The sequence below is a fragment of the Leptodactylus fuscus genome, chromosome 1 (assembly GCF_031893055.1).
Source record: "Leptodactylus fuscus isolate aLepFus1 chromosome 1, aLepFus1.hap2, whole genome shotgun sequence".
In the NCBI taxonomy this organism is placed as follows: Eukaryota; Metazoa; Chordata; class Amphibia; order Anura; family Leptodactylidae; genus Leptodactylus; species Leptodactylus fuscus.
In genome coordinates, this window is record NC_134265.1 from 44,848,338 (window position 1) to 44,863,315 (window position 14,978).

At 43.5% G+C, this 14,978-nt stretch overlaps 1 protein-coding gene across 1 annotated transcript in view; it reads right to left on the reverse strand.

Annotated features, from left to right (window-relative positions):
• The window catches only part of PDE4D (phosphodiesterase 4D), a 919,557-nt gene that overhangs the window by 762,540 nt on the left and 142,039 nt on the right, over positions 1–14,978 (reverse strand). The window contains exon 2 of the mRNA XM_075269766.1: positions 8,189–8,288. Coding sequence (XP_075125867.1) covers positions 8,189–8,230 — 42 coding nt within the window. The 5' untranslated portion in view covers positions 8,231–8,288. The remainder of the gene's footprint in view (positions 1–8,188; positions 8,289–14,978) is intronic.

Genomic DNA, 14,978 nt, shown 5'->3' on the forward strand with positions numbered 1-14,978 from the left:
AGAATGAGGCCTAAATAGCCTCAGGCCCGCCGCTGAGCCCTCTGACCACAGAAGTGCTGGTCCCCACGTTAGGGAAAAACTCAGAACCTCCTCACACTCAAGTGGAGGCCTCCAGCCTACCCCAGCACTGGAAGCAGCAGTGACTCCGGCACTGGACAGGGATCGGATCGGGCACCTCCATGCTGCATAGCGGAGGCCCCGGCCCGTCCTAACACCATGCACCTGATCTGTGTCTCAATCGATACTTTTTGCGAGAGTGGGGTAAAGAGAAAGGTAGGCCAGGGCAGGGATACCTCGATATGACAAATTTATTATAGCTCATGCCAGGAAAACTGGTGAGAATTGTAAAGAAAATCTAAACAAGTTCCGAACTGGCTTAGATGTTCATTGTGACACAAAGAAGTGCACTAAGAGCCCTTTAATAATTCATCGCCTCGTGCCAATGCGGGACTTTATTAAGACCAGCGGAGGAAACATCAATCTTCTAAAGAATTGCCCCCTTATGACCATATTATAACCACAGGCTGAATATTTATGCGAACCCAATAGCCAAACAGTAGTCTAGCTCTTGTTTTATAACATCTCAAGAGCAATAAAGCAATTCGAAAAATCCTTTTAATACCCGGTTCTATTTTGAGAACTCCGCTGTATTTTATCCATTACGTACACGGGATTCTTGGTCTTTATTTCAAGCCTAATTCTTGAATTGAATCCACATGTCAAAATAAAGAGATTACGATGGGCGATATCAAAGAACTGGCACCAGGAACACAATTTTCCTTGGGTGGCTAAGCACGGCCCTGCCAGCCCTAGTGAGTGTCAGTTGACTTAACTGCTTTTCCGCTGCATTAATCCGCTCGCTAAAAAAGCATTTCCAGAATGTAAAGTGGAGCGAGAAGGCGGACGAGTCGGTTGTGCAGGTGCACGGAGAGATCAGGGCATAAAACAGCTGGCTTACCTAAAGAAAATGAACGATACCTATGAGCATTTAACCATTTGACATAACATTTGTTCCGGCACTGTGCGTTACCTCGCAGTCCTACCCCGGCTCCGTGTGTCATTATCAGGTAAAGAATGAGCACAGCTGCTGGTATATAATCTCTGTGCATCTCGCGGGAAACGGACCAGCAATTCTCACAGCTGCGGAATGGACGGTAAAAACCTTTCATTCTGTATTACGGTACCAAGTCGAAATTAGGAAGGCAGATATCTCAGCATGGAAAATGACCTTTCTAACTTCCCACTGCGAATTTCCCCTCCTACTTCTCACCTATTGACACAAAGAAGCCGCAATCCAGAGCAAACTCGGGTACAGATTGCTTCACAGCGGGTTAGACTTTTATTCATCGATGCAAGTACAAAAACTATTTCTGCCAGAAGGTGAGCGCCATTTACATGAGTGGAAGCGAACGCTGCCGAACAGCTTAAAATCCTATAAATAGCCAATAGCAAAGTGTTTACCGGGAGTCACAGACGTATTCCTTCATTTATACAGCTAAGACTCAAGTCACCGTAAAATAATCTAATTCACAAAAAAGGGATAAACGCCGTATACGAGGGAGCGCTGAGAGGAACAGATCACCAATTATTACCATGTTTAGAAAAAAAGGGATAGATTTCACTGTGTTTTAATAATCTACTTTTCATTTCCGGTGTTAGATTTTTCTATGCATGATTATGGGGGCGGCCATCTTGCCTGAGCTTCTCTGTTAGCAGCATTTAGTGAACTGCTTTACAGCATAATCATGTTCAAGACAGCAATAGACTGAAGCTAACCCATTGAGGTCTATGGTAGGGTTTCTAGACAGCTGTGACATCATCTATTGTCAGTAGTGGATATCGTGATGGTCAGTGGTGTTATTTATAGATGGGTGATCTTCTACTGTAATACAGTCTGTCTTGTCTGTGATGTAAATGAGGTGAATGCTGTAAAGAAAACCACTACAGAATTGGTTGGTGTCAGTCTATTATTAGGCTTAGTGGCCAGTATGAAATGAAAGGATTTAGACTTTTGTTGTTTTTTTTTTTTAAATTAAATAAAACAAAAATGTATATAGATAGTGACATAGAAAATTAAAAAAGAAATAAAAAACTCTCAAAAAAATTGTTTAACACAAATACTTGGTTAAAAAAAAAAAAAAAAAAAGGTCATTAAAGGTTTCTGAATCCCGCCCCCCTCTCCCCTTCAACCCTTTGTGAATCACAGGATATATCATTATAACTAGCTGATCACTAGGGAAGGGACCCCCACTGTTCCTGAGGATGGGATTCTATCTCTCTGACTTAATAGAGCAGCAATTGTACAAGCACATTGTCACTCATTCATTTTCAATGGAACGGCCAAGGATGGCCGGATACAGTGCTCAAGAAAGGTCCCATTTGTAGTGGAATGAAACATCAAATATGGAATAAACCTACTTGATTTTCAAGGATTTTGTATTGAGTGTTGCCTATTAGGGTTGAGCAATTGGGAAAGATCAGATCCCGATTGGCGATCGAGCTGGAAAATGATCAAAAATCGGCTTTTAAAAACGATCCCAAAATTTCAAGATCGGCTCAACTCTATTCATGTATATATCATTAATGGGGTTGAGTGATCAGGAAAGATCAGATCCCAATCAGCGATTGAGCAAATTTCACGATTGGGATCGGCTGGAAAATGATCGAAAATCGGATTTTAAAAATTATCCTGAAATCTCAAGATCGGCTCAACCCTATTGCCTGTTCATTATTTATCTACAAGGGATCACAAGTCCAAATTCTTGAGACCTGCACCATTCCCCTACATAGTGCTGCTGGGAATATTCTAGTTTATGAATATAGCGCTCACCTATCTATGTGTGACTTGTAGACTCTCCCTGATCAGCAAGTTATGACTGATTCTGTGGATCGGTCCTGACTAGATATGAGCGAACACTGTTCAGATCAGCCGATCCGAACAGCACGCTCCCATAGAAATGAATGGAAGCACCTGGCACACGGACTTTGCCGGCGGCTGGCCGCTTAACCCCCGGCGTGCCGGCTGCTTCCATTCATTTCTATGGGAGTGTGCTGTGAGCGTACTGTTCGGAACGGCTGTTCCGAACAGTGTTTGCTCATCTCTAGTCCTGACTTATTTGGTGCCACAACCACTTTGACTTATAAGAAAAGAAGATGGTCTTGCAAAGACCAGATGTTATGTGTGAGTAGGTATAGAGACAGATGTATGGAGGGGAAAGGTTATGCCTTTTTATTTATGGTCATACCTCCCAACATTCAAAGGGCCAGAAGGGGGACAAAATCTGCCATGGGTATAATGCCCCCTTGTATTCCCAACTCAGTACAATGTCCTCATTGAGGTACCCACTCAGTATAATAGTCCTTATTGATCCCACATAGTATAATGTCCACTCAATGTGGCCTCTACATTGGAACCAAGACAGGCCTCCTCTCATCCAAGACATCACCTGAAATCATAGACTGTACCATTTTTGGGACGGTTGGGTGGTATGTTATGGTCAGCTTCATGCAAGCACCATTGCTAGTAAGTCAAATAGCACATTTCCTCTCCATAGGTCTCCATGTTTACTGCATATGGGAGTAAACAGAAAATGGAGACCCTTATATTGTTAACCAGAACAATTGGCCCTTAATACAGATACAGTCCAATGCTGTCTCTATTGTTCAGGATTGGATTTGTATTATCTTGACCTGGAACATCTGTATACAGTATGGCGGCCAATTCCATGGATCACAAAGAAACAATAGTGGGGTTTATCTCATTTGTATCCTCTGTCACACTCAGGACAGATAAACACATTGAGCCATTCTGATCTTTATACTAAAGTAATTAAACAGATAAGATATTGATTGTGGTCAAGTCTGTAGAAATAGGAACAGAGGAGGAAAACATTGACTATTCCGGGTCAGAAGTCAGAAAAGATCATTATCCTTAGAATTCACATATTCATCTGGGGATCGCCAAAAACCTCCGGACAAAGTTTTACTAACAGGTAGAAAAGTTTCTCACGAACAGCAATTTAAAGGAAGATGCACTTTTATCATATATGGCACATTATACACTTACACTCCCACTCCACTCCAGGTGAATACACTCAGATGAATCTCAGATGTAGCAGAGCTGAGTATATGGTAAAACAGGGATGAAGCAGAAGAGTGGCAGACTGCGGTATATCCATAGGAATGAATGGATGCAACCGATTCCATTCATTCCTATGGGTGCGTGCTATTCGAAACGGGATACTATAGCTTTTCCCACAATGATTGGCCAGTAGCCAAGCATTGTGGGAAATAACCTCTGACCTCGATCCCACAGTGTTGTCACAGTAAAAGTATAATATACAAAGCGCTGTCATAATGTAGAGCTAAAAAAAATATGAAATTATTCACATACAGATGTCAACAGAAATTATGTAATATATCAGGGATATCAATACAGTTATGTCACAGGGAAAACGCCATGACGGTATAAGAAGTTTTGTTGGTCATGCAATGATCTTCTGGGAAAAGTTGGAAAGTTGCACTCCTAGAAGTCAATGTTCGACACTGCAAACCAGTTTAGGAGACAGCAAAGGTTTAAGCCAAACCAGACCCCTATCTGCAGACAGCTGTCTCACTGGGCTTCATCATAGGCCAGATCTGCAGATGTGTCTGGATTACTTTACACCCTACTTGTGTCCCAAGCCCAGTTTAAAGGTGTCAGAAATTGACTCTAAGGATTTTTACCTTCCAAATGGTGGACTGTAAATGACCTCTTCTGTGAAAGAGCCAACTGGCATAATGGCAAATAATACAAAGGTTACAAAGTTACAGTAATAAACATGGATGTTCCTTGACATGGCATAGCAGCAATGGTGTAGCCTTAGGTTCTATGGCACAGGCGTGAATGCAACCTATCAATATCTGCACTGACGGCTCTCCTGTCACTGTAGCTGTTTTAGCTTAATAGTGCATAGTGCAGAGATAAGTAATGATTAGAGATGAGCGAACACTAAAATGTTCGAGGTTCGAAATTCGATTCGAACAGCCGCTCACTGTTCGAGTGTTCGAATGGGTTTCGAACCCCATTATAGTCTATGGGGAACATAAACTCGTTAAGGGGGAAACCCAAATTCGTGTCTGGAGGGTCACCAAGTCCACTATGACACCCCAGGAAATGATACCAACACCCTGGAATGACACTGGGACAGCAGGGGAAGCATGTCTGGGGGCATAAAAGTCACTTTATTTCATGGAAATCCCTGTCAGTTTGCGATTTTCGCAAGCTAACTTTTCCCCATAGAAATGCATTGGCCAGTGCTGATTGGCCAGAGTACGGAACTCGACCAATCAGCACTGGCTCTGCTGGAGGAGGCGGAGTCTAAGATAGCTCCACACCAGTCTCCATTCAGGTCCGACCTTAGACTCCGCCTCCTCCGGCAGAGCCAGCGCTGATTGGCCGAAGGCTGGCCAATGCATTCCTATGCGAATGCAGACTTAGCAGTGCTGAGTCAGTTTTGCTCAACTACACATCTGATGCACACTCAGCACTGCTACATCAGATGTAGCAATCTGATGTAGCAGAGCCGAGGGTGCACTAGAACCCCTGTGCAAACTCAGTTCACGCTAATAGAATGCATTGGCCAGCGCTGATTGGCCAATGCATTCTATTAGCCCGATGAAGTAGAGCTGAATGTGTGTGCTAAGCACACACATTCAGCACTGCTTCATCACGCCAATACAATGCATTAGCCAGTGCTGATTGGCCAGAGTACGGAATTCGGCCAATCAGCGCTGGCCAATGCATTCTATTAGCCCGATGAAGTAGAGCTGAATGTGTGTGCTAAGCACACACATTCAGCACTGCTTCATCACGCCAATACAATGCATTAGCCAGTGCTGATTGGCCAGAGTACGGAATTCGGCCAATCAGCGCTGGCTCTGCTGGAGGAGGCGGAGTCTAAGGTCGGACCTGAATGGAGACTGGTGTGGAGCGATCTTAGACTCCGCCTCCTCCAGCAGAGCCAGCGCTGATTGGCCGAATTCCGTACTCTGGCCAATCAGCACTGGCTAATGCATTGTATTGGCGTGATGAAGCAGTGCTGAATGTGTGTGCTTAGCACACACATTCAGCTCTACTTCATCGGGCTAATAGAATGCATTGGCCAGCGCTGATTGGCCGAATTCCGTACTCTGGCCAATCAGTGCTGGCCAATGCATTCTATTAGCTTGATGAAGCAGAGTGTGCACAAGGGTTCAAGCGCACCCTCGGCTCTGATGTAGCAGAGCTGAGGCTGCACAAGGGTTCAAGCGCACCCTCGGCTCTGATGTAGGAGAGCCGAGGGTGCACTTGAACCCTTGTGCACCCTCAGCTCTGCTACATCAGAGCCGAGGGTGCGCTTGAACCCTTGTGCACACTCTGCTTCATCAAGCTAATAGAATGCATTGGCCAGCGCTGATTGGCCAATGTATTCTATTAGCCTGATGAAGTAGAGCTGAATGTGTGTGCTAAGCACACACATTCAGCTCTACTTCATCGGGCTAATAGAATGCATTGGCCAGCGCTGATTGGCCAGAGTACGGAACTCGACCAATCAGCGCTGGCTCTGCTGGAGGAGGCGGAGTCTAAGATCGCTCCACACCAGTCTCCATTCAGGTCCGACCTTAGACTCCGCCTCCTCCAGCAGAGCCAGCGCTGATTGGCCGAATTCCGTACTCTGGCCAATCAGCACTGGCTAATGCATTGTATTGGCGTGATGAAGCAGTGCTGAATGTGTGTGCTTAGCACACACATTCAGCTCTACTTCATCGGGCTAATAGAATGCATTGGCCAATCAGCGCTGGCCAATGCATTCTATTAGCGTGAACTGAGTTTGCACAGGGGTTCTAGTGCACCCTCGGCTCTGCTACATCAGATTGCTACAGTGTAGCCGAGTGTGCATCAGATGTGTAGTTGAGCAAAACTGACTCAGCACTGCTAAGTCTCTGCATTCGCATAGGAATGCATTGGCCAGCCTTCGGCCAATCAGCGCTGGCTCTGCCGGAGGAGGCGGAGTCTAAGGTCGGACCTGAATGGAGACTGGTGTGGAGCGATCTTAGACTCCGCCTCCTCCAGCAGAGCCAGCGCTGATTGGTCGAGTTCCGTACTCTGGCCAATCAGCGCTGGCCAATGCATTCTATTAGCCCGATGAAGTAGAGCTGAATGTGTGTGCTTAGCACACACATTCAGCTCTACTTCATCAGGCTAATAGAATACATTGGCCAATCAGCGCTGGCCAATGCATTCTATTAGCTTGATGAAGCAGAGTGTGCACAAGGGTTCAAGCGCACCCTCGGCTCTCCTACATCAGAGCCGAGGGTGCGCTTGAACCCTTGTGCAGCCTCGGCTCTGCTACATCAGAGCCGAGGGTGCGCTTGAACCCTTGTGCACACTCTGCTTCATCAAGCTAATAGAATGCATTGGCCAGCACTGATTGGCCAGAGTACGGAATTCGGCCAATCAGCGCTGGCCAATGCATCCCTATGGGAAAAAGTTTATCTCACAAAAATCACAATTACACACCCGATAGAGCCCCAAAAAGTTATTTTTAATAACATTCCCCCCTAAATAAAGGTTATCCCTAGCTATCCCTGCCTGTACAGCTATCCCTGTCTCATAGTCACAAAGTTCACATTCTCATATGACCCGGATTTGAAATCCACTATTCGTCTAAAATGGAGGTCACCTGATTTCAGCAGCCAATGACTTTTTCCAATTTTTTTCAATGCCCCCGGTGTCGTAGTTCCTGTCCCACCTCCCCTGCGCTGTTATTGGTGCAAAAAAGGCGCCAGGGAAGGTGGGAGGGGAATCGAATTTTGGCGCACTTTACCACGTGGTGTTCGATTCGATTCGAACATGGCGAACACCCTGATATCCGATCGAACATGTGTTCGATAGAACACTGTTCGCTCATCTCTAGTAATGATGGAAATATACTATTATCTACGGCCGCCTTGTTTTTTGCGGTCTGTGATGTATTTGTTTTACTAAAAGATCTGGACAGAAAGAAAAAAAGGATGTAAAATAATAACAATGACATAACATAACATCCTTGTGTCCCATAATTCTGCATAAAATATGATATTCTGCCATACAAATAATTATGAATACTATGGCTTGCACCCCTGAACCCCAGGATGATCATTAGAGAGCAGAGACGTTGCTACTTACACTTTTGCCTCTTGCATACGGGAGACTGCTGTGCTTATTCATGATGCTGATGGTTCACAAATTGTTTGGAGTAGAAGTTCAGAAAGCCGCCATCTAAGCACTGTAGGGAAATGAATAATGCCATATTAGTGATCCTAAATACCAGACAATAACAACAACATCTGTCGCAGAGAAATTAATATGGATAAGACTGGGTTATGACCAAATACCATGACATTAAAGAGAAATAATACTGACAATTAGGAATGAAGCATTGGCCGTATATCCTACTGTACATAGCCTTCAGATAACAACAGGTTTTGTCCATATTGCAGGGTTTTTGCTCTTGCACTATATTACATTATATATATATATATATATATATATATATATATATATATATATATATATAATGAGATGTATTCTATTCTAATGACTACTGATTAATGTAGCTACAACTGAATGCAGAATAGATGTTATGGTTTAGTTTATGGAGGAACAATAAGGGCATTGACTTATAGCATATTCTGAGTATTACATTATTTTTTTCCCGTATATGACTATTTGTATTGAATAACCTTCTGTTTTTCTTACCATGTACATCCAGGGGGTCTGGAGGCAAGATCACCCCCCTGTTACTCCTTGGATAACCCGCAATAAGATCGAGGGCTCTGAGGGTTTACCATAACAGCCAGGAGACCGGACTACAGCCTCCTGACTGCCTATGCATAGTTGCCATAGGAAATAATGCGCGTTGTTCTGCAATACTATGTATTGCAGGACATTGCACTGGGGATCTGAGAGCTCAGCTTCAAGTCCCTCTGTGGGACAGGGAAAAAGTAAAAAAACAAACACAAAGTGAAACACACAAAAATAAGAAAAAGTTAAAAAAAAACCTCGACCTCTACCACTGTACCCCTTATAGTTACACCCCTGTCCAAATATGTAGGTCAGTTACATGAGTTGCATATAAGGTGACGGGATGTTTTATGGACTCCTCCTGTGCTTGGTCTCCCGTTCCTTGGATTTTGGGGTGTGTAGTAAGATTCCAGGACTATTGGAGATGCTTGCTATATGCCATTGTGCGTCTGCTATCTGTCCCTGACAGCTTTGCTTAGTATAGTCATGCGTTCCGAGGCAGCTGCCGCAGTGATCAGAGTGAGCTTTTGTCAGTTCTCGGCTAATAGATTTCTTTTTATCCTTAAATGCTGCAGAATAGAAAATAGAAAATGCCGGAGAATTCTTACACACAGGAACTTTGATTTCTTCAGTCTTTTGAGTTTCACCATTATTACTTTTTTAACATTACAGTTTTTTTCCCCCCTAAAACAAAGGGTAAACACATGAGCTCTTAGGGCTGGTTCACATGGGCGTTCGGTATTCCGTTCGGGGAGTCCACTTGGGGACCCCCTGTACGGAAACCTTTACACATTAAAAAGCAGTTAGCACAGAAACCACACGGACCCCATAGACTATAATGGGGTCCGTGTGGTTTCCAGAGAAAAGTCCTGCAAGCACCACTTTTTCCTCCGCATGTTTTGTGCAGAAACCACATGGACCCTGAGATGGTTAGAGAAAATCTTTAAAACTCTGCAAAACTGTAAATTATATTTGCAAAAATGTTTCATTTTCAATTGTCTACAAATGTAAATATGGTTCTATTCCAAAATCCCTTAATTTACCTTGCAAAGTATCTCAGAACAGATGGATCGACATCAACATAGCTGAAAATATATTAAACCTATACCAGACTGGGTTTGACATTGATATGAATCCAGTCGAGGCATAATTTGCATGTTTTCAGATATATATTTCCAAAATATTTAAAGGGAACCGGTCACATTGTACAAACAGCGGCATATATAGAGAAAGAGGAGCTGAACAGATTGATATACAGCTTTGTGGGAAAACAACCGGTATAACTTATTATGCTTACAAGTCCAACACTCAGTGTTACCTTATGAATGACAGCTGTCTCTGTATGTACATTCATGTAGCGAAGCCAATAGGACCACCCACTGGACTCCTAACTAGCAAACTAGGCTATGTTCACATTAGATCCATCATAGAATAAGAATAATGAATAGGGATGAGCGAGTAGTACTCGATCAAGTAGGTATTCGCTGGAATACTATGGTATTTGAAATACTCGTACTCGATAGAGTACCACTCGCTATTCGAATGGAAAAGTTCGACGCAGAACCAGCATTGATTGGCCGAATGCTATACAGTCGGCCAATCAACGCTGGTTCTTCTCCTACCTTTAGAAGTCTTCTCCGTGCAGCTTCCCCGCAGCGTCTTCCGGCTCTGAATTCACTCTGCCAGGCATCGGGCCTGGGCAGAGCCGACTGTGCATGCCCGCTTGTAGTACAGGCATGCGAAGGCGGCTCTGCCCAGGCCCGATGCCTGGCAGAGTGAATTCAGAGCTGGAAGATGCCGCGGGGACGCTGCACGGAGAAGACTTCTCGGAGGATCCAGCCCGACCCTCACTCGTGGATTTGGTAAGTGTAATTTGATCGAACGTTGCCTACCCCTGAAACGAGCATTTTCCCCCCATAGACTATAATAAGGTTTGATATTCGATTCGAGTAGTCGAACATTGAGGGGCTACTCAAAACGAATATCGAATCTCGAACATTTTACTGTTCGCTCATCAATTAGCTCATCTCTAATAATGAACTGCAAAGTTGACCCAATTAAATATGCAGATGGAGTTTGGTGTACATGCATCCTTCATGAAACTTTTCAGTTCATTGTTCTGATCCTATATTGGCTAAATCTTTGTCAAATAATCTGCACAGTTTTTCTTGCTTTATCCCATACTGCGAACAGATCAGACAACATGTTTGAAGATGACAAGTACACTATAGAGATGTTTCCTTCCTACCTTTTCTCTTTGTCAGAGTGTGTCTCGAGATTATCAAACAACATGATTTTGTAATATGAAGTCACAAAGTTATATCCTATATGGCCTATTTGTGGCAACCCAATGGTTGTGTTGTCGGCTATGGCCTGGCAAGAGTTTTGGCATCATGTCATAAGTGGAATGTCATTGTATTGAATTGGCTTCATGAGAAAGTGGAGTCCTTGACCAAATCTGAACTAAGGTAAGGTATATATATATAACTTTCATAATTTTGCTAGCATATTATTGTCTTTATTGCTAAAATGTGCCACTATGTCAATTTTTAATGAGCTTTTCAGAAAAGTGAGCAAAACTGGTTGGTGAGATCCCTGAAATCTACGCCAGCACCGGAGTGGTTGGAATTCTTGTGCTGCGGCTGAATTTTTAGAATTCTGGAGCATCTGCCACCACGAGTCGCCCAAGTGGTCGTAAAGTACAATAAACCATCTTTGGAGACTGCTCATATCTCTCAGTATGCGAGACATCACATGTAATAATATCCTCTACCTAGTACCTCTACCTAATATTTAGCAAAATCATTGACTTTTTCTACTTTGCAAGACACTCACTTCTCTAGTTTTTCTTCCATCCTTTTCTGCAGCATCAAGACAACTATTGATCTTTCACATGAATTTATTTAACACGGCCATACATCTTGAATAGCAGCCTGCCCGCAGCTATTCCTCATGTGCTTTCATTGAGGAGAAGGAGATAAGCCAGCGAATTTCTATTCATTTATTTTGCTTAGTTACGACATATTCCGAGCACCTTACAGACCTGGTCAGTCACTGTTCCATATAGGGCAGACAATGTCCATGTAGATACTGTAACCGGATCATAGGATGGACACCATCAGTGTTGAACAGGCTACATTTAGGCTAAGGCCTCACATAGAGGGCCACAGCCAAAAAGCGCTGCACGAAAAAACGTAGTAGAAATGCATCGCTGTTTTTCCCGCAGCGCTTTTCACAAAGTCCAGAATAGTTTTTCTCCATGGTCTTTTTGATACAATTTTACCTATAAGGAAACCTGGGGCATTTCCATAGGTATAATTGACATGCTCAGATTTCCAAAAATGTAACGTTTTGGAAATTGCAGCATTTCTGCTACGTGTATTTTTTGGCAATGTGTGGATGCAGAGACTGTAAAACATTGCGGTTTTTGCGGTGTTTACACCACATGGTCCCTGACCTAAAGGAATTTTCCAGGTAGATTATACTGATGATTTGTCTTTAGGATTGGACACCCACATGAGATTGGTGGTGGTCTGACACCAGGACCCCCTTAGATAGAGAGAAGAATCAGATGGCTTTGCTCTAGGTAGTGGCTCATGGCTAATACATGGAGAACAGGGCTATCTGCTTCCAGCTCTGTTCTTGGTATAGCATCTGCTGAATATCTGAGCGGCTGGGGTCCCAGATATTTGACTCTGATACTGATGACCTAACCTAAGAAAAGGTCATCAATATGATATGCACAGAAAATCCATTTCACTTTTGAAGTCCATCATGTTCTACCCCATTGTCTATTTTTTTTTTGAGCTACATGCTTTATCATTCTTCTCATCAATCATGACAGAATTTACAACAAAAGGGGCAACACGGTGGCTCAGTGGTTAGCACTGTAGCCTTGCAGCGCTGGAGTCCTGGCTTTAAATCCTGCCAGGAACATCATCTGCAAGGAGTTTGTATGTTCTCCATGTGTTTGCATGGATTTCCTCCCATTCTATAAAGACATACTGATAGGAGAAAAAAAGTACATTGTGATTCCTGTATGGGGCTCACAATCTACATAAAAATTTTTAAAAAAATCTACAACAAAAGTGTGAACAGTGCTATAATCTTCATGGGGAAAGAATGCTTCTCAATCGCTGTTGCACATAAAGCTCTTTCTGTGTATTGTGCTATATGTGTTGTGGGGAAGGTAGCTCGGTAGCAGCAAGAGTACGAACTCAACCAGTCAGAGACAGGAACACAATATTTGGTGCAAACAGGTTTATTTGGAAACACAAAAAAAATAAAATAAATAAACCTTCACTTAAGGTACAAAATAAGCTAAATAAAATGCAGCCTTAACTTCAAGCAATAAAAGTCAAACAAAACCCTGCTCGTTCGAGCACTAACTAAACATTAAGCTAACTATACGTGTGGTTTATGAGCAGCCACATGAACAAATAAATACTAGACTTAGGTCTCACCAGTCTCTAGTGGTTTAAGACAGACCCAGACGTCTCCTCCCACTCTCAGGATCTGACCAATAGCCTTTTATGGCCCAGCAACGAGCCCAAGACCCACACCTGGGGCTGAGGACCACACATATGTCAGAAATCTTGCGGAGATACACCATGACTCCAGCACTCTGCCTGTCACCTTCTCACAATGTTTAGGCTCTTACATCCAAATTCTGAACTTTCACATCTAAAGTTCACATCAGTGGTAAATATTACATGCCATGACCAGGGCCGGCGTCAGCGCACGGCATAGTCGGGCAAGTGCCGGGGCCCACAGAGCCTCTGGGGGCCCCCCGGCACTTGCCTGTCACAATTTCAGCTCATCAGCGTCCGTCCGCCGATGAGCTGAATACATACGCGATGCAGGAGCTGTGAGTTCAGCTCCTGCTTTAAAGCTCCAGCCCGGCTTGCATGTGTAGGCGCGATGACGTCATCACATCGCGCCTACACATGCAAGCCAGGCTGTAGCTAAGCAGGAGCTGAACTCACAGCCCCTTTTGCCCCTCTTTCTACTCTTTAAAAGATTGGGAGGTATGGCGTTGGTGACGCCACACTCCTGCATGACGTCACTCGCTTCATCTGCAACGCACAGTGTCTCGACTCCCCCACCTCCTTTACAAGGGGGCCCACTGAGGCTCTGTCGCCCACGGCCTATAAAAACCTGGAGCCGGCCCTGGCCATGACTTTGAGTGATTTATCACACTGATATAGAATATTGTCCAAGCGATTCCTGATCATTGTAAGAAGTCAGAAAAGAGTAAGCATTGAAATGTCTTATCACGTGCCTGGCAAGCTCACAGTGACCTGATAAGGAATTACAATTGCACTGAATGGGTCATTACTCTTTATGAATGCTGCCATGTTTGTGGTCCATCCACCGCCCAATAAACTGCTATTTATTCAATGTCAAAAGATAAAAAGAAAAGACTTGAGTCCAATTAATATAACCAGTGATCCATACAAGGACAGCCTGAGAACCAGATAGGTGCAATCACACATGGCAAATTTGTTGCAGAAATATCTACACTCAAAATTTGGTTCCAAGTAAAAGGATTTCTGTAAGTCCCAATCCTATGAATGAGACAACTGCAGAAATTTCTGCAACAAAAAGGCCATGTGTGAATAGTATATTAGAACTCTCATCTATCACTGGTACAGGGTTCTTTCATCCCCCATTTATATGAAACAGTGGTCATACAGGAATGGTGCAGTGCCATTCATCTCTATGGGGCTGAGGAAAATAGGCAAGCACTGTATTGGACTTCTCTTTGGCAGGCTCCAAAAATATTAAGATAGCAAACATGTACAACCATTGTTCCATTAAACAGGGGTGCATGGGAATCCATGACATATCTCCACTTACAAAGTTTCTTATATTCGCATGTATTAATGATTCAAGAAAAGTGATTTTCCAATATATCTTATTAAAGAAATCAGTTTCCTTCTCCACTTTTTAGGCAGAGTTACTTTTTAACATAGAAGTCTATGGAAGAGGTTGCTGGAAAAGACAAATAATTGCAGCTAACTGACCTACTACTATGTGACTGTGGGAGCTCTTCCAAAACTGTTAATGTACAAGAAAAAACGCTAGCATCTCCCCGCTGCCTGATGCGAACGATTAAAAATAAAACCATATTGTGAAGCCCCCCCCTCCCTTAGGTTCACCATCGATGACT